Source organism: Zeugodacus cucurbitae, chromosome 6 (genome assembly GCF_028554725.1).
Source record: "Zeugodacus cucurbitae isolate PBARC_wt_2022May chromosome 6, idZeuCucr1.2, whole genome shotgun sequence".
NCBI lineage: Eukaryota > Metazoa > Arthropoda > Insecta > Diptera > Tephritidae > Zeugodacus > Zeugodacus cucurbitae.
In genome coordinates, this window is record NC_071671.1 from 15,669,311 (window position 1) to 15,687,507 (window position 18,197).

The 18,197-nt window shown below is 31.8% G+C and overlaps 2 protein-coding genes across 10 annotated transcripts in view; both read right to left on the minus strand.

The window, feature by feature from the left end:
* LOC105213275 (kinesin-like protein unc-104) overlaps positions 1-18,197 on the minus strand; it is a 100,273-nt gene that overhangs the window by 32,449 nt on the left and 49,627 nt on the right. For 5 of the 9 annotated variants that reach the window (XM_054232987.1, XM_054232990.1, XM_054232989.1 and 2 more), the window contains exon 3: positions 5,920-6,150. The exons of 2 other annotated variants lie outside the window; for them this stretch is intronic. The gene's annotated coding sequence lies outside the window, so the exon portion shown is untranslated. Of the gene's footprint in view, positions 1-5,919; positions 6,151-8,641; positions 9,385-18,197 lie in introns of those variants that run through there. 2 more of the 9 variants (XM_054232984.1, XM_054232985.1) reach the window with 2 other exon arrangements.
* On the minus strand, positions 12,751-13,656 carry LOC128922465 (uncharacterized). Its single transcript, XM_054232991.1, has 2 exons — positions 13,211-13,656; positions 12,751-13,053 (listed from the first exon to the last, which is right to left on the minus strand). Exons 1-2 carry the CDS (start codon positions 13,401-13,403, stop codon positions 12,788-12,790), a joined length of 459 nt encoding a protein of 152 aa, XP_054088966.1. The 5' UTR covers positions 13,404-13,656; the 3' UTR covers positions 12,751-12,787.

Here is an 18,197-nt window from a genome sequence, read left to right on the forward strand (position 1 = left end):
GAAGTCCATTGGGACGATTGGACTTTGATTTCGATATCTTAACCATATACCCACGATTCGTTACCAGTTATGACCCTAGATCTATCTCCCGATGACGTCTTTCCACAATTCCTCAGCGATGCTCATGCGAGGGTTTTTTTAAATCAAAATTCAGCAATTTTGAACGAACTTTACTGCCACACTGCAACTTCTCTAATAGTGATTCGACTATTCTCTATAACAATTTTCTTCGCTTTCTCAATATTTTGTTGATGTGCTGAGGCCTCCAGCACACGTAGCCCGCGAAATTTGAAAATACACACTATTTTTGTAACAGATCTCGTATGATTTGTGTCATGATTATTGCAATCTAAGATATGTTGAGGTGTAAATATCGGGCACTTCGATAAATTTATATAAATATAGAGATTTTCAGGAAGTATAAGCCAGTTTTTCATCGAAATAAGATGAAAAACATCTCGTTCATTAAAAAGCGTCATAAGCGACTAAGAAATTGGCATTTTCGTGATTTTCAAAGTTAAACCTCGTCGATGTTGAAGCAAAAGACAGGTGGTTCAAGACTTAATATCACTGAAGAAAACAAGAATGATGGATACATGCAAAATTATGACGAGAAAGCAACGCCCAAAGATTGCGAGCAGAGAAATGACGAATCGAAGAGAGTTAATATGACTATACTAGTTAGAAACAAAAACAGCTAATGGAAAAAAAAAAATTTTATGTATATTCAAAAAACCGTAGAAGGAAGAAGAAGAAATATAATTAATAAAACTGAGACAATTTAGCTTTCTAACAACAATAGCAAATCTTCACAATTCATAACAGAGCCTTTTCCAACTTCAATAGTAGAAGTCGCAAATAAACAAACTTACCAACCCCAAAACCGGGAATGACTCACTTTGTGGCAACCAAAAACAATGAAAAGAAAACAGCAAAAATTACGCGATTTTCTTTCCTATTTCCACTAGTTCATCGGTAGGAGTTTTACGGTTAAAACAGCAACTATTTCATTCTGCCGTTTTACAACTTAATGCCAACATTGGTTAGCTCATACCAGTGGCTTTCGTGTTATTCATGCGCTTTTCTCAGTTAACTCGGTAGCCAAGTTTTACTGTTATTATGCCAATTTTTTTTTGCTTTTTCTACCATTTTTATGAACGCATGAGGCGGGACAGTATTTTATGGCCAAGAGACTCGACAGCGCCACATGCGACTGCCGCCAACGGTAAACACACACACACACATTTAAAGGGCACGCTCATTTTTAACTTCCTCATTTCCCGTTATATACATAGCGGCAACCACAGCGACTGTCATAAATTTAAAACAAACACATAACATAACAAATATTATTTAATGTTTGCTCTTGTTGTTGGTAGTTGACTGCCGTCATATGGCGTCCGCCATTTTCTTTGGGCTCCAATTGCCGCCCGTTGGCTTAACGTCTGCTCTTGACTGTTGGATGCCCTTTCTTGCTGACTGATGACTCATGTAAATTGGCAATAAATGCGACAATTTTCTTTGGAGTTTTCTCTTGTTCTTCTTCTTCATCATCTTCGGCTGCTTTATGAGCGCTTTTTGCTCTTGAATGGCAAACAACAATATTTGTAATTAAATTTCCGTTTTATATTTTGTAGTAAATGTGGTTAACGGAAAACTTTATAGTGGGTAGGCGAATGTGTATAAAAATAAATCTCAGAGAATGGGGAAGTCAGGAAGTTAACTGAATTTTAAGTAAATGGAATGGTAATCAACTTTTAGGGGACATCGTGACTTTGTGTGTGTTGTAGAATTGGTAGAGTGTCTAAAATTAAATAAAATTTAGTGGTACGGGTTCAATGACCCTGAAAAAAATGGATTTTAAAAGCTACTTAAGCAAATGTAAATGTGTTTAATAATCGAAATTTTCAATTGAATTGCGCCTATAAGCAAACAATGATATTTTTAGCTTAAATACGCCTTATTTTTTGCTTGAAATTTGTTCCTTTTATAATCGTTTAGCCTATGCATTTTCAATTCTTAAAAGTTTTATGGAAATAAATTTTTTGTCACGATTATTCGAAGAAACAGTGCTTGGAACCAAAGAATAAACGCCACAGAGTCCGTAATTTTTTACCAGATTCTATTTAGATTTAATCTCTCAAGGCACTTTTACTGTTCCAAGTTATTCTAAACTGAACTTGAGAGTCTCATTTTCGCTCTTCTTTCGACTTGGTGGCTTTATACACCATTAATACCATGGAGCATTATCAAAAGCTCAATCCTGAGAGCCTGAGAGCAACTTTTTGAGTTCTTCGATATTGAAAACTCGACTTTTTTGCTGCTTAACTCAATATTGGTTAATGAAGTAGGAAAATCGGAATAAATCCAAAAACAACATAATCGATATAATTCCCTAATCCTCTGTAAAGATTATAGATCTTAGTAGAAAATGAAAGGATTTGCTGTATTGCCATTTTTGTTCTGCAGTAAAGTAAATATCCGTTAGATGGCGCTAAGATCTAGTTATTTCGAAGACACAAGAAAGACCTCACATCGACTTAGAAAGTTTGGCAGTTAATTTGAAGAATATTTAGTTCGAAAGGTCGTGCGACCTTGGTCGGTTCCAAATTAGGTTCAAAAAATAACTCAATCAAATATGCACCGATAAATTAAGTAGAAGAATAGATTCTGTGTACTATGTGCGGGAATATAAAAATAGCAGAAGAATTTTAGAAAAATAATAATCTCCATTTAGAGATTTATTTGGTATTAATCAGCATATGAAGTCTCACTCATACCCATAATCGATTCATACTCATTAATCATAAAGTAAATGGAAGAGGGATATCCTTTTAAATCTACAATTCAAGCTGTTCTTAGAATTATTAGGTTCTTTTGGAAGAGACTATCCTATTTTGATAATATATAATGAATTTATGCTGCAGCAAATTATGTACGGTAAAAAATCGTTGACGAAAGAATAAGGAGAATTAAAAGCGTCTGTTAGAGGCTAAGTATCGCTAATGAATAACTAACTTAGTATAACGAATAAGAATTAGCTAAATTAAAATATTTCCACTTTATTTTAATTTTCGATTCACTTGTAGACAAGTTGGTGACCATAGATCCGGCGGAGGTCTTTATAAGCTACTAATTTCATCTCATGTTAGAAACGAGATAGATTATTGTTAGAGAAGATAAATTATTTGTAATAGAACTAACCTCAAAAACTTATTTTTTCCCTAACAGTACTGAAAGCTGAGGTAAATTTTTCATCAGTTGAATTATCTATGCTCCTCACACTCTCACCGTTATCTGTAACATCGAATGATAGTGAACTTTTGATAATAATATTTTTGTAAGAAAGATGCTGAAGCAGAGATCTTGAGGTCATTTTATAAAGGCTTAAAACTGCTATTTCTAATTATAATACAAAAAATAATTTTTGAATCAATAACAAAACAAAACACTTTCTTCACTTTAATAAATACACTTCGATTATTACTATCACTTTCGAACAAATCGCAATGAAATTCTTTCACTTAGTTAAATGTGCCAACTAAACTAAAAAAAAGTGAATTTATCTTTTATCTGACATTTCTATTGTACGCGCATTCCGTTATTCAATATTTGAGAAGGCAACTTCAGCACAATCGAAGAAAGAACAATAGAGCATTCTTTCACTGATTAGAAAGCGGTTTTCAGCACAAAAGTTACAACAACACAACAAGTACACAAAGCGAAATTGTTCAGTAGACTGCAAGTGTGAGTGTATTTTGACATTTGTGTGTGCGAGGAAAGAAAGAGCCACACTCTTGTATGTCTTCATATAACACTCGGAGCATGCTAACAATATAGAATATAGAGTTGAGTATAGCGATAAAAGTGGTCGAAAGGCAAAAAGGAGGTGGTAAGACAACATAAGACATGCTCATATATATGTAAATACATACAAATATATATAGTTGTATCCATGTATGCTTGAGTATTGGTGTGAATAGTCAAATACAACTATATTATCATTCCAGTGCAGTAGCGCCAACGCGCCACTCTCATATTGTATAATGTCAATGGGAACACAGCAAAAACAATAGTTTTCAGCGCTAACAACCACCGGCAGTCGATGAAGAGCGATAAAACTACTGCCAAAGTGAGTGGCAAGTATTGTATATAAACACTAACGGTATTCGTAATGATATATGTATGTAGGTATATGTGTATGTGTCAAGATTTCGTATGACTCATGGTAGCGTAATGAAGGGAATCCCTTCAAGGCGCACACCCTCATCCATGAATACATTGCTTCGTAGTACAATATAAAATAGTAAATGACGGAATGCGATTTTCTTATGTGAAAAGAAAATTTTTAAAATAATTTATTGAAACGAAATTTTAGTAAAACACAGTTAAAGAAATATATATAATGACTTCAATGTAGCTCTTCTCTGCTCGTTATATTTAATCTATGTTTTCCTGTCAAAAATAGTTATGTGTTCGAATCGCTACCCGCAAGGTTTAGTGAGTTGTTTATATAGATATCTACATAATACACTTATGAGAATAAAAATGAAGAATAAACTCTTGGTATACAAAATTGCCTATTGAATATCTAAATTGTAAGCTCCAAATTTGCATATTGTGCTGATTTGTGTATATTAGCTGAAGATAGCGACTTACTAAACCTCAGAGAATACATGGATATTACAGAATTCAGAACAGAAATTGAATTGCTATGCATACCTCAATCAACTATATTTTCAGCTGAGCACTGAGTTTTTTCCCTCAGCGCTACCTCGTTATTGGACAGTTATTTAGAAATAAATCTTGCCATGCTATAAATGTGAGTTAGATTTATGATTGCCAATGTCAAACCATTTTATTCTGGAATGGGGCTTCAAAGGCTTTAATGAAATAAAACTTGTGTAAAAAATTTATATATTCTCAAAAAAATTTCTTCAAGAGGGATGAAAACCATTTTGATAAAAATGTTACAGTTAAAACTTCGTTACTAAAGCTTTGAAATGTTAAAGTTCGAATTTCACGCTTAAAACAGATAAGTCGAAATAATCGGAACGGACACGGAATGATTTGGACAAAACAGTTCTCATTTCATTTCAGGAAAAGTTTTATGCTGCTGCACAAAATAAATATAACAGTGTTACACCCCTATTGAGAGTGTCGATTGGCAGTAGATAATCGACTACTGAGCCATTATCAATACCTAAAACGCATATATATATATATATATATATATATATAAATCTAAATGGATCCACATTCTTACCTCATACAAGTTTAAACGCTATTCCTCTATGCTCGAAGACTACTTTGTCTCTAAAGTGTTCCCAAAATCTCAGAACAAATCCGCTTTTATGGAGCGGGTGTATAGTTTATACTTTGATAACAAAGGAATCTTCCTCAAATCTCATTTACAAAACCGACGTGACATAAAAACGACTATCAAAGAATTGACACATATCATGAAAAACAAGTTCAGTTTATAGAGGAACCTTGAAAGTAAAATTGGCCAGTGACTTTGGGTCGCAAAACAGTACACATATCATATTATATCCGCCAATTCTAACAAAATCTATGAGCTGTTCGAGAGATGGTTTAAAACTCTAAGATTCCTCTCGTAAAATGTTAATATGCTCTCCATAAATAAGAGCAGAGTCTTGACCAAACATCTAAAAGAGCCACAACAGCAAAGACAACTCAAATTTATATCTGAAATCTGGAAAGGTTTCTGGTTTCTATAATGAAGATAAACGATATGCAAAGTGCAGTGTTTATTATTGTAAATATTATATATATCTCAAAGCCAGTAATTTGTTATTTTTTAAGCGACATAGTTTCTCCATCATTATCACGTTTTCCTTGAAATAATATCACAAAATATAACTTAGAATTTTGTTATTCTTGATAATAAAACTTTACCTTTAAAACTTTTTATTCCTCTCCGTTATGCTGCTTCAAAACAGCATGCAAAATTAATCCAAGTGAGTAGCTGTTACAAATTTCATATTTTTTTGCACTTTTCCTTTAAAAACTTATTTCGTTTTTCAATTGAAATAATTTATGCTCGAAGTTTTCGTTTTTATGTTCGTAGTAGTTTAAACAGTTGCTTAATGCAGTCGTGCGTTTCACGAGCTAACCAAATTCACAGAGCTAAAAAATGTTAAAGAAAACAAATTAATATTTCTTGTACGAAAAAGAAATATTAGAAAACTATTGAAGTTTTTAAAAAATATTTTGCACATTTCACATATGAAAGTTCGAGTTTCGAAAATAACTTTCTATATTTTTGGAACTAATTCTTCTCGCGTTATGTAAAATATATAATATTTTCACATTTAGATGATGTTGTTGATGTCTATATTATATTAGACAAACTTTTATTACTTTTTATTGGCAATTTTTCAATTAAAAAATCACATTTTTCAAATTCAAATTCTTGTGTATTATATACAAACTTTTATTCATAATTTTTTTCACATATATGTAATCGCTTTTCACTTTGCGTCAACCGCAAGCACTGACCGTAAGCATGAAACCGTTACAAAGATTTGTCACTAAAACGCTCGTCAAATAACAAACTAACCGAAGCATAAGTACTCCTTTCGGTTTTGTTCGTAAGCGCTGATTGGAATATGACTTCGGCACAAAATCGGATTCAGTAAGCATTGGAAAGTGTATTAAAAAATCATGAGAGAAAATTATATGAGATAAACTAAACACGGAGAAAAATAGAGAGTGTTGAATGAGAGACAATTTCAATGTGAGAGAAAAAGTGAGAGAGTTGCAATCAAGCAGGAAAGCAAATTAGGGTAGTAAGTTTATAAAACGAGAGAGAGTACATTTGAGAGCGCGCACATAATACTCAAAACAAAAGAGTGTCAAGCTGCCAAAGCGAGTACACACTATAATCACAACACTTAAAACACTTTTGTATCACACCAAAAACACTGTTAAAAATGCGTGAAATGCGCAAAATATTTTTTCTTTTAGTTTATTTGGAACTTTTTATTTTAAATATTAAAATATTTTTTTTTAGGTTATAAATATATTTATTGTTATTAATGTTAGGTTGATTTAAAGTATGTATTTTTTGACATTAGTTGACGTGTAACAAGGTGAGCGCATGCATATTTCGATGTACCAGATGAGCGACGGAAAAATCAAACGAATAAATTATAATGTAAAAACGAAAGTAAATTTGAAAGAAAAAATTTTAATTATCCAATGAATGTCTTCATCTATGACGACAGCCTATGAGCCTAGGAACATTAACAGCTTAAAAAAGATAAATAAATTCTTGATCTTGAGAGGATTCTTAGAGTACACTATTGGATTACAAGAGGAAGAGTTCTTCAATTAAGGCTTGAAAGCCAAATAGTAGCGGTACAATGACATTGCTTTATTCTGATTTCAATTATAATACATTCACAAGTCCGTTTAAATAAATTAAAATTGTGACCTCGTGTCTCAGCCTCCCTCAATGGTCTTTAACACGCTAAGCTGTCAAGGACCAACAAATAAAATCTGTCACGTATTTTATAAGGTTTGTTATAACAAGTAATATAACTGTGCTCCTACGAGCCTAATATATTGACATTTACGGTATTTTGCACACTGAAAACTATATAAAAGTCATTAAATTTAAAATAATGTAGCATACCTTTAGGCGCATAGTCTAAATAAACCATAATTTTATTATGACACACAATGGCATAGTATTTTGAACATTTCTACATTTACTACAAAGCGATTACTGAAAAATGATTTTTTATTTTTCATACCTCCTATGTATGTGTGTCTACGTAGACACGTGTGTATATGTAGCTCAACTTTGTTTGCATTGTCATGACCTTTACTAATAAATTTTCATTCTGGTAGTTTATATGTGCAGTTGCTTGGAGTGTAAGTTAATGGCGTACCAAATAAGAGAGGATAGTGAGTGTGGGCGCCTAAAAGTAGGCAATGAATTTTGACTCAATTGTATTTGAGCCGTAAGTTAATGTATTGAGGTGAGGAAAATATTGTGTTCCAAAGTGAGTAACTAATTTTTGTTTAAATTGAGCATGCGAACGCCTAAAATTATGCAGAGTATTTGGAATGTGTGTGGAGCAGCTGAAAATTACACAAAGTATGTGTACTAGAGTATATAACAAATATATATATTTTCAGACTATTTGAGTTTTTCTTTTTTTCTAAGTCGTGTAAAATTGTGGAAAATTACTATATGCGCGCCTAGAGGTATGCAAAGTATTTTTTTTATAATATGTATAAAAACTTGAAGGCTTTTAATTTCGTTGAAAGAAAGTATTAGAACGTATTATGTGAATAAGTAGACACTCAGCTGCTGAGAAAATTTATTTTAGTTGTTAAGCGCCTGTATGTATGCAAGGAAATTTTCATTTCTAGCTACAAATACATACAAATGTAGTTATTTCAAACTGAAAAGTGACTATTTGTATTCAAAATAAATTTTTTTCAAGCAATTGAGAATAAATAAAACATTTTTCAATAAAAATCAAAAATTAAAATGAAAACATCAAAATAATATGAAAAACTAATATGTATATGAAAAGTTTCGATTTGCAAAATGATGACTAATTTTCATAAGTACAAATTTGGACTATTTCATTTTCGCTTTTACCAATTGCCAAACTGAAGACAACAAGTATTATACGTAAAAACTTAATAGAAACAATTTTGCGCAGGTCACTTTTAGGCGTTTTTGTGTAATTTTTTCAGTATATTTTGCATTTATTGTTTTATCCAGCTATTCTTGTTGTTGTTGTTGCACATTATCGAAATGTAAAATTTCCAAAAGCGATTCCTTGGTCGCTGTCGCAGTCAATATTAGAAATACCAGTATCGATGTTAGAAATAGCGAGAATAGCAGTAAATAGCCAAAGGCGCACATTGAAGTGTTGCGGGAGGGGCGAAGCAGTTATTTTGTGTGCAGGGCATGGCCAACGCACGCACCAGTCACACGCACACGCACAAACGCTACGGCAACTATAGAAAAGCAGCACAGTCAGCCCGTCAACCAGCCAGTAAAGGCCAACATACACAGTATAGATGGATGAAAATTTTTCAGCTGTTGGTATAACAGTTATTCAGAATACACATTTTTTTCAAGCACACACAGTCACCAGCGTTTAATTACGTTTTTAACACTTTTAAATACTTCAAATAAATATTTCTTCTCACTTTTTCTTGTATTTCGCTTGTATTTTTTTGTATTCAGCGCTTTCTTTTCTTGCTTTTCTGGTGTGAATTTAAAAATTTCTGTACAAAATCGATAGTAGCGAGCACTTTTGTTCAGTCTGCGCGTGAACGTAACAAACCAACCTGACACGAGCTGCGAGTAACCGAGTACTACGACGCTTAAGGGTAAGCCAGACGTTAGTAACCTGAAACTCGTTGCTCGCATGAGTCAAACAGCAACGACGATGATGGCAACAACAACGTTGATTACGATGACGACGTTATCGACTGTTGTTGGGGGTGATGGGAGTTCACGAAGGCAATAGTGGTATACAGTGGAGCAAATTGTAATGGAGAAACAAAGTATTAAATTTTAGTAAAAGTTCAACCAAAATTTTAAATTTTCAAAGTTCGAATTTCGAAAATTGAAAATTTTTAAATTTCAAAATGTTGGAAAATAGCATAAAAGTGATGTCTTAAACTTATATCCCTTCGATCTCGACATTTTTAAAGTTCGAATTTCGAAAATTGAAAATTTCTAAATTTCAAAGTGTTGGAAAATAGCACAAGCGAAGTCTTAAAACAAGCCTATATATCCTTTCGATCTCGAAATTATTAAAGTTCGAATTTCGAAATTTCTCTTATACCCCTTAGATCTCGAAATATACATTTTGAAACTAATTCGTTCAAAACTCTTAAAAATTTCGAATTTTTTTGCTTATAATCCATTATATCAACCGCAGTTAGTGAGCCTATGACCCCAGATCGCCAGTTGGTTGCCAAGCTGTTTATTAGATTATACTCAATATTACATAATGTTGGTTTCAAGATCTGCTTTGATCACAATTTTCAAATTTTTTTTAGGCTAAAATGTGTGAGATTGTTACGAGTCTTTTGACTTTGTGGTATAGTACCCAAAATCTGTAATGAGTTGAGAGTCTATTTGTAAATATTTTATACTAGTTATACTAGAATATTTTGTAATCTTCTTCTTTTTTAAACATGTTTTAGGGTTTCTAAAGTTCTGGAACACTGTGCAAACGTGCTATCATACCGTCATAAATCAAAATAAAAAACTTAAAAAAAAGAAACGAAAAGAGCTCTTCGTCTGACGCATGCGCCTTTTGGGAATTGAACTTACGCTCTTCAAATAAGTATTACATTACCAACTAATGAGAGTGTGGGAAAAGTGAGTATGCCAACTTAAATTATTCATAAGCACTTACAAAAACTCTACTCAAAGGAGACGAGGCATTCGAAAAAAGGGAAAAGAAGGAGTAAATTATTGTATATTAAAAACTATATATTAGTTAAATGAATAGCAAATCATGATAAATTATGTAAAATCTAAACTTGAAATTTCAAAAAATTTTTGGTTTGTAAAAGTTCTAACAACATTCTTCAAGTAAAGAGTTTTAAAATTGTAATATTTTGTAAACAAATTCGAAATATGTTGTTTTCCAAAACTTAAATAAAAAACATAAATTATTAAATATAACACTTTTTTCGAAATTTATATTTTGGATTTCGAAAATTTTAGATTTCAAAATTTTTAGAACGAAAAGAAAATAAATTGCTATAAGTTTTCAAAATTTTCAGAATATTAATATTTAAATTTAAATACTAATATTTGGATAAAAATCTTCCTAAAATGTATGTAAAATTATATTTGAGTGATAATAATTTTCGAAAATTTAATATTTCGAATTTCAATTTTTTTTTTTAAATTAATTACTTAAAATAATACATATCAAAAATTTGCATACAAATGTTTTTTTTAACAAAACGAATTATAGAAATATTCGAATAAATATTTTTTGAAATTTTTTTCGAATTTCGAGGCCAAATTTTTTTCAACTAATTACTTTAAAAATGTCTAGTTCTTAATTATAACTACACTACAATTTCAAAAATTTTATATTTCGAATTTCGAAAATTTTCGAAATTTTTGTTTTTAAAAAATTTACTAACAAATGCAATTTTTAAACACAACGAGGTTTAGAAATTTTCGAATAAAAATTTAGAACATATTTTTAAGAAATTATTTCGAAATATGAAAATTTTTTAAAGGAGTAAATATATGAATTTAGTGTTGAATAAAAATAACTTCACAACATTTTTGAAAATTTAATATTTCGAATTTCGAAACATTTTTTTTTTTTGGTTTTTAATTTACTAACAAATGTGTTTTTTTATACAAAACGAATTATAAGTTCGAATAAATATTTTTGACTATTTTTCTACAAATTGTTTCGAAAATACTTTTAGGTAGTAAAGGAATATTTTAATATTTGATTAAAACAAAAAAATCTTTTAATTTTTTACAAAAAAAATTAAAAAATAAATCCCACCCTTTCACTTTTAAAACATTTATCATGTCACATAAACGCTTTTAATGCTTAATGTTGCTTGTCAACTTAGCACTAAAACACAAACAACAACAACCATTGCATTAAATTATATCAATAAAATTCAATATATTTTGGCAGCTGTTGTGGTTGCCAGCAACAACTACTGTTTGAATGCTTGAAAATGTCCTTTAATATTGCTGCCAAAAGCAATCATTTTCACTCACACACACATACAAGCACACGTGTGGGCGCCTATAAATATGCGAGATGTTTTAGTTTATCAACAGCACTCGGCTGTCAGCGCCTATGGCCATCATTTGTCGCACTACACTACGCGTCATCTGACTCGTCATCAACATCACTGTCAGCAACAACAGGAACAACAGCAACAATAGCAATAATCATTTTTGTGTTTCTATCAAATGTGTGTGTGTGTGTTTGAACAACACTTAGCGCTGTGCGCTATCAAACTGGCTGACGTAAAATGAAATTTTTATTGATTTCGATATTTGTATGCGTGTGTGTCTCTGTGTCTGTGTGGGTTGGTAATTGGCGCTGCTGCTTATGTGAATGTGTGTGTATGAGTGGCGCTTCAATGAGTTTTCTCTTGATTTCATCGGCTATGACAAGCCATTTTGCCATTTTTCGCCTCAAGAAATAGACACTGAGTCGGCGTAACTTTTCATTCCCCCGACTTTGTCGATTCCTGCTCATTCTTTAAATTTCCGCAACACTTCTCAACTTTGTTATTTTCATATTTCGCTAGTTTTTATGCGCAAATATTTGTGAGTATATAATTTGCTGTTTGTATTTCGTCACCTGAAATGCAAAATAACGTAACATCACTTTTCGTAAGTTTACAGGAGAAGCAAAAAACCGTATAAAAAGAAAACCACTTGCGATATTGAAACAAAATTTTCAAATCTGAATTAACATAACACTATAAGTATATTTTAGGAAAAAAATAAAAAAAAAATTCTGCTAATTTTATAGTAGGTGTCTTACGTTATTTTGAATTTTCATTTCTGAATCAAAATAACGTATGATCAATCTAAATTTGTATAAAAATTTAAAATTGGAATATTAATACTTTTTTTTTATTTTAAATAAAAACAGGTGCAAGTTTTCCATATTTCATGTTATTTTTATTATTAATATGTACATAAGTACTAAAAAAAATTAAAATATTTCAAGGCAAAATGAGAACAATGTTTAATAATTGTTTATTAAACAATTAATTATTCAAAAGGTATATTATCATAAAAGTAATGACAGTCTGCTGGAATCAAAGCCTTTAGGTCCTGCAGATGTTGCCATTTCTTCTTGGATATCGTTAACCTTTGCGGGTGCAAAAGATTAGGCTGCTGAATTTCAAAATTTCTGGTAGTCCTTTTTGGAAGAAGCTGATACTCGTCCTTAAAACAGGTTTTGTAATATATGGATCCCGTTGTATCATATGCCAAAGCACGAATCATATTTACTGTAGGATCTCCAACTTTATTACCTGAGAGAACAAATATATAATAAAATAAAATAATTTACTTATTTTAAAAATCCATAAATATTTTAAATAAGTAAATAAAAATAGAATAGAAAGCTGAGCATAAAACTTGTCAAAGTTTTGTGCATGTACGTATGTAAATAGATGTAAAATTGTTTACCTGGTCGAATAGATGAATACCGCTTTGGAAGATTTTCATAATCCAGGAAATAACTGTGTTGTAGGTGATGAACCACTAGTGGATATGGATTTTTTCGTGCGTCTTTCATTAGTTGAACTAGTTGGGAGGGCAAATTAATTTGTTTATTATTCATTTTGCGTTGTATTAATGAGTGAGTAGAGTCACATTCCATTTGTGTATGCCCTACGACTAAATACTTATGCTCAATGGTAATGTGGTTTACTACACAAAACGATATTAAGGCATTGGATAATACTGCATTCCGATTTTGATAAAAGCAACCATCAGAATATATAATAAAGTGATGGATGTTTGGGGTATTAAGTATTTCTTTCTTTATGTGCTTTATTACAATTGTTGCGAAAGTCGAAGCAACAAGACTGCCTTCAGTTTCATCCCAGACATAGTTGTCAGATTTATGAGTAATAACGATATATATAGTAAAATTATGAACTTGAAGTTTCATTTTGTAATAAGATGCATTTGCCTTTGACTGCGGAATAAGCTTTACCGCTTGCATGTCCATACATAATAAAGAGCATAAGCCCGCTTTAGCACTTTCAATGTCATTATTTTTTTCTTCTCTCATTTCCCTTATATCTTTTCTGTGGACATCATATTGTTCCACTGAGATATTTTTTGATTCGAAAGATATGCAAGTGTTACACATATCATTTCTTGGTTTAAAAATCGATAAATTATTTGTATTTAAAAATTTCATAAAATTTGGGAAGGATATAGGAGCGATATCATTTGCATTATGCGATTTACAGTCTCGAGAATAAACTTCATACACATTTGCATACGATTTAAATTCTGATTGAAAATACAATTTATTTGTATACTGACGTCGGTAATGGGATTCTAGTTTCGGAATGTCTTCCAACCATTTAATTAAATAATTTAATCTATCTTGATAGGTTTTTTCCCGTATTGTGTTTCTTCGATTTTCCACTTGCAAATTTTTTTTTTATTTTCAGGACCCAATTGAGTGCTATAAAGTTCACTGGAACTCAACCAACTTCTTACCATAGTTTCCGAAATACCAAGGGTTGACAAAAACATTTTACTGCACACTTGATGACGTACTCTTTTATGATGCAAAAAATAGGATTTTGAATATGAACGTCGGGAATTTTCCACATAAATCCGCTTTTTAGCATGAACTTCAATACTGCTAGTTACATAAACTTTCTTTTGGTCCCATGACATTTGCCAAAAATTTTCAAATATCTCCTTCCGCACATTTTCTGAATAAAGAGAACAATGCCGAGTTGAACTTTGTACACAATAATTAGATGTGCATGCTGCTTTTATTTCTCGTGGTTTCCTTTCGCAAATATTTCCTTTTGATAAGCCGTCATATTGTTTACCATACATTCGATTTTTTATATTTTCTTCCCTTTTGTTAATTTTTTTACAACCTTGCACATTTTCTTTATTATTTTCAGCATCTTTAATTATGGAACACATCTTATTATTTCACAACACTTTTCTTGTTTTACCTGTTTTATAACTTTCAGTATAAAAACGATTTAAATTATATCACCAAAGCACATTAAACATAACTAATAGAAACAAACATAACAATAAATCAAGGCTAACTCCGTTATAAAAAAAAAAAAAAATACTCTGTTATTTTTACATTAGTGATGATACGTTATTTTGTTTAAGGAAAGCATGCACTTGTTGATACGTTTTTTTTTGAATTTTTAATATAACTTGGGTATTTTGGGTCGCAGAAGCCTAAAATTGTTGACACTTATGTAATATGATGTGTTGAATCGTAATTAATAAAAAACCCAATTTCGAATTTTTTGATGATACGTTATTTTGCATTTCAGGTGACGATTTGCTCGTCTTCCATCATCATCTTTTAATGCTTTGTCATGGCAAATATTTTTATTGGTCTACTGACATTGAGGTTATGTTTGCTCCCACGACACATATGGCGCTAGTTTGCCAAACTTGTTCAGTCAAGCAAATTGCCGTATAAAAGAGTATTAAGTTAATGTTTTCCCACTCCTCCTTAGCATACAATTTGAAAGTTTTGTACGCAAATCTGTGTAGATTTCGTTAATACGCGTGGCATTTACAACCAAAGTTTGGCGACATAAAAGTTCATAATATGCGATATTTGTTCTATAACAGGAAATATCATTATATTGGTACTAAAAAGTTATCCAAACCTCTAGGTGAGCATATTTTTCATTATTTCTTTACGTGACCTTGAAACACCATTCCATAGTATAGAAGGAAAAATGAGGTTAAGTTCGATTATTTTGTACAAAGGTCTCTAAATCGAAAAAGAAGTAACGAAGACAACAGTCTTGTTGTTGGTGTAGCGGCAGAAAAAATTTTGTCGATAGCATCTTTATATTTTGAATAAGCTATTAAAGCTTAGCTTTTCCTTAGACATCCTATAGCATAAAAATGGGTGAAATAGGATTATAAAGACGCCCAACTTCCATTCATATATTGTTGTGGCTAATATTTTACCGAAAATATAGGTAAATCTCTCAGATATTCTAAAGAAATTCAAAGGCGATGTTTCCATAGAATATTGTGCTTCTATGTCAAAATTGGGTATTGGGTCAATACTTCCTCTAGGCTCCTTATACCTGATAAACGGATTTTCAAACTTCCGGTGGATAAAATGTACGTATAAACGTGGTTATAATGCAGCTTGGTTGCAAAAAAAAGTTAAAATCGGTCCAGGAATTACTTCAGCCCCGATAGATCGTTATTCTAGTGGGCTTTATATCTAATATATGCGTCGATGTGTTTGTGTTAAACATTAAATAAATAAATTGCGAGATTATAAGATGTTCGGTTACATCCGAACTCAGCCCTTCCGTACTTGTACTTATGAACATTTAAAACAATATATAGATATCATCTTCTTTATATGGAAACATTATTCCTGGAAGCTTGATGCACTGCAAAATGCGCTTTGTGCGAACTTTTGTTCCCATAGTCTTGCAATTAATACGTTCCAAAAAGAAAAATAATGAAGCTCGAACACACTTCGAAGAACCGTGGCAATTAACAGGAAAACAGCTCATATTTTCTGTTCTTTGGATACAATGCAATTCCAATTATAATCTTAAAGATAAACTTAAATAGGGATTATTAGTTGAGTCAAAAGAACGGATTGATTCAAATTAAAAAAAAAAATAATAATAAAAAAAATAGTTTTTAGTGAAATTCAACATCACTATAGCTGCCCATCTATCGGCCTTGTAGTCCATACCCACTTTTTTAAATTAAAATTAGAAGAAGAGACAAGGCATAAATACTCCCTTTAAAGGAGTTGACTTGACTTTCGAGTCCATTCACTTATCTCCCATCTCATTGGGTATTGTGATGAATCAAGATGGTTTTAAGATTATATTTGTTGAATTAATCAACATCAAACTAAACTTGCTGGGTCTCTGCTTAAAAAACATACAAAAATGCATGCAATTTGTCTAAGTTAATTGTTGCCAGTTCAAGCGGATTACTATCTTTAGTTGACTCTCTCAGTAAGAGTTTACAGGAAGACTACGGAACACTAATGAGATACATACATTTTCGGAGACAGAGATTTTTTTCGTCTGTATACTGCATGTATCAGTCTCTAGAATATGAAAATCCATATGATTGACACATATTTTGAGGAGAACGTAAAAAATTTATACAAATTGACGGGTGAGTTTTAATGTAGAATTTGTAGAAGAAGATATTAAATTGTGTTCGAAAAAGGTTAGGGATACGCTCAGAAGCTTAGTTGTTCAAATATATATGAGCAAATGAAATTTCAGATCATAGTAGAAGAAGGTATTAAATTGTGTTCGAAAAAGGTTAGGGATACGCTCAGAAGCTTAGTTGTTCAAATATATATGAGCAAATGAAATTTCAGATCATAGTAGCATGCTTTACTTTCTGCAAGTTAAAATGTTGCAAGAGCAAGTTAAAGTATTCTCGCAACAAAAACAAAAAACTCATCTCATTATAACTTAGTAGCAGTATGGAAGGCTTCAAATCGACATTTCAATTGCCTGAGCGCTTTATCCTTCATATTAGCCCACGTAACTTTTCTATACAATTTAATTCCCCCACAAGCGCAGCCGCCACGGCGTATGAGTGTTGGCAACCGCAACGAAATCCATTAAAACTATCTCCTGTTTATTGGCACATGCTGAGACAACACGAACGAATTTTTAATGCTATCCACAGCAGCTGCAATTCACCTCACATCTTAGATTCGTAGAATTATTTGTTCAGCTCACGCACACACATACTGAAGATTGCCTCAACTAATATATACATACTTACGTGTATGCGGTGTGTGTGAGTAGAATTCGATTCAACAAATATTGCAATGCAAGCATGCACAGCTTGAGTATTTGAGCGTGTGTGGGTATGTTTGCACATAAACCGATTGAATAGGCAGTCATGCAAGTACTATATTCTGTAAGCGTACAAACAAATGAAAATATTGGCTCAAGTAGGCGTGCGTGTGTACTCGAGCTTAATTGTTCTAGGATGCGTCATGCAAACGCTAAAGAGCGCTCAGTATGGAGTTGGCAGCTGAGTTAAAGAAATCTGGTATAGGCATATGCGCACACACTCAAGAGTTTCTGTAATTTAGGGTCTTCAAATATGCTCATAAAGAACAAAATCTTGTATTGATTATTAAAATTAGTATTAAATATTACATCGCTTTAGAAATCCAAGTCTATGAGAAATCACCATCAGTTTAACGTATATCATTCCCACATCTCGGTCTCGATCGTAAACGCAAGTAGGTTGTCATCGGAAAAGCTGGACAAAATACTGGTCGCAGGGTATTAAGGAAAAATTGGATATCTTAAAACAGATAAAGAATATGGTATTCTGGGGCACTTCCAGACTCTGAGCTAGTATAATACTGGGTAACGATAGGGATTTCATTTGAATCATGCGGAGATCCGTTGGTTACAGA

What these genes read in the sequence shown, in the direction of transcription:
- LOC128922465 (XM_054232991.1), bottom strand. Translation starts at nt 13,403, where the DNA reads ATGGAATGTGACTCTACTCACTCATTAATACAACGCAAAATGAATAAT. An exon ending in GTATTCATCTATTCGACCAG is followed by an intron (nt 13,054 to 13,210) that starts GTAAACAATTTT and finishes TTGTTCTCTCAG; the next exon opens with GTAATAAAGTTGGAGATCCT.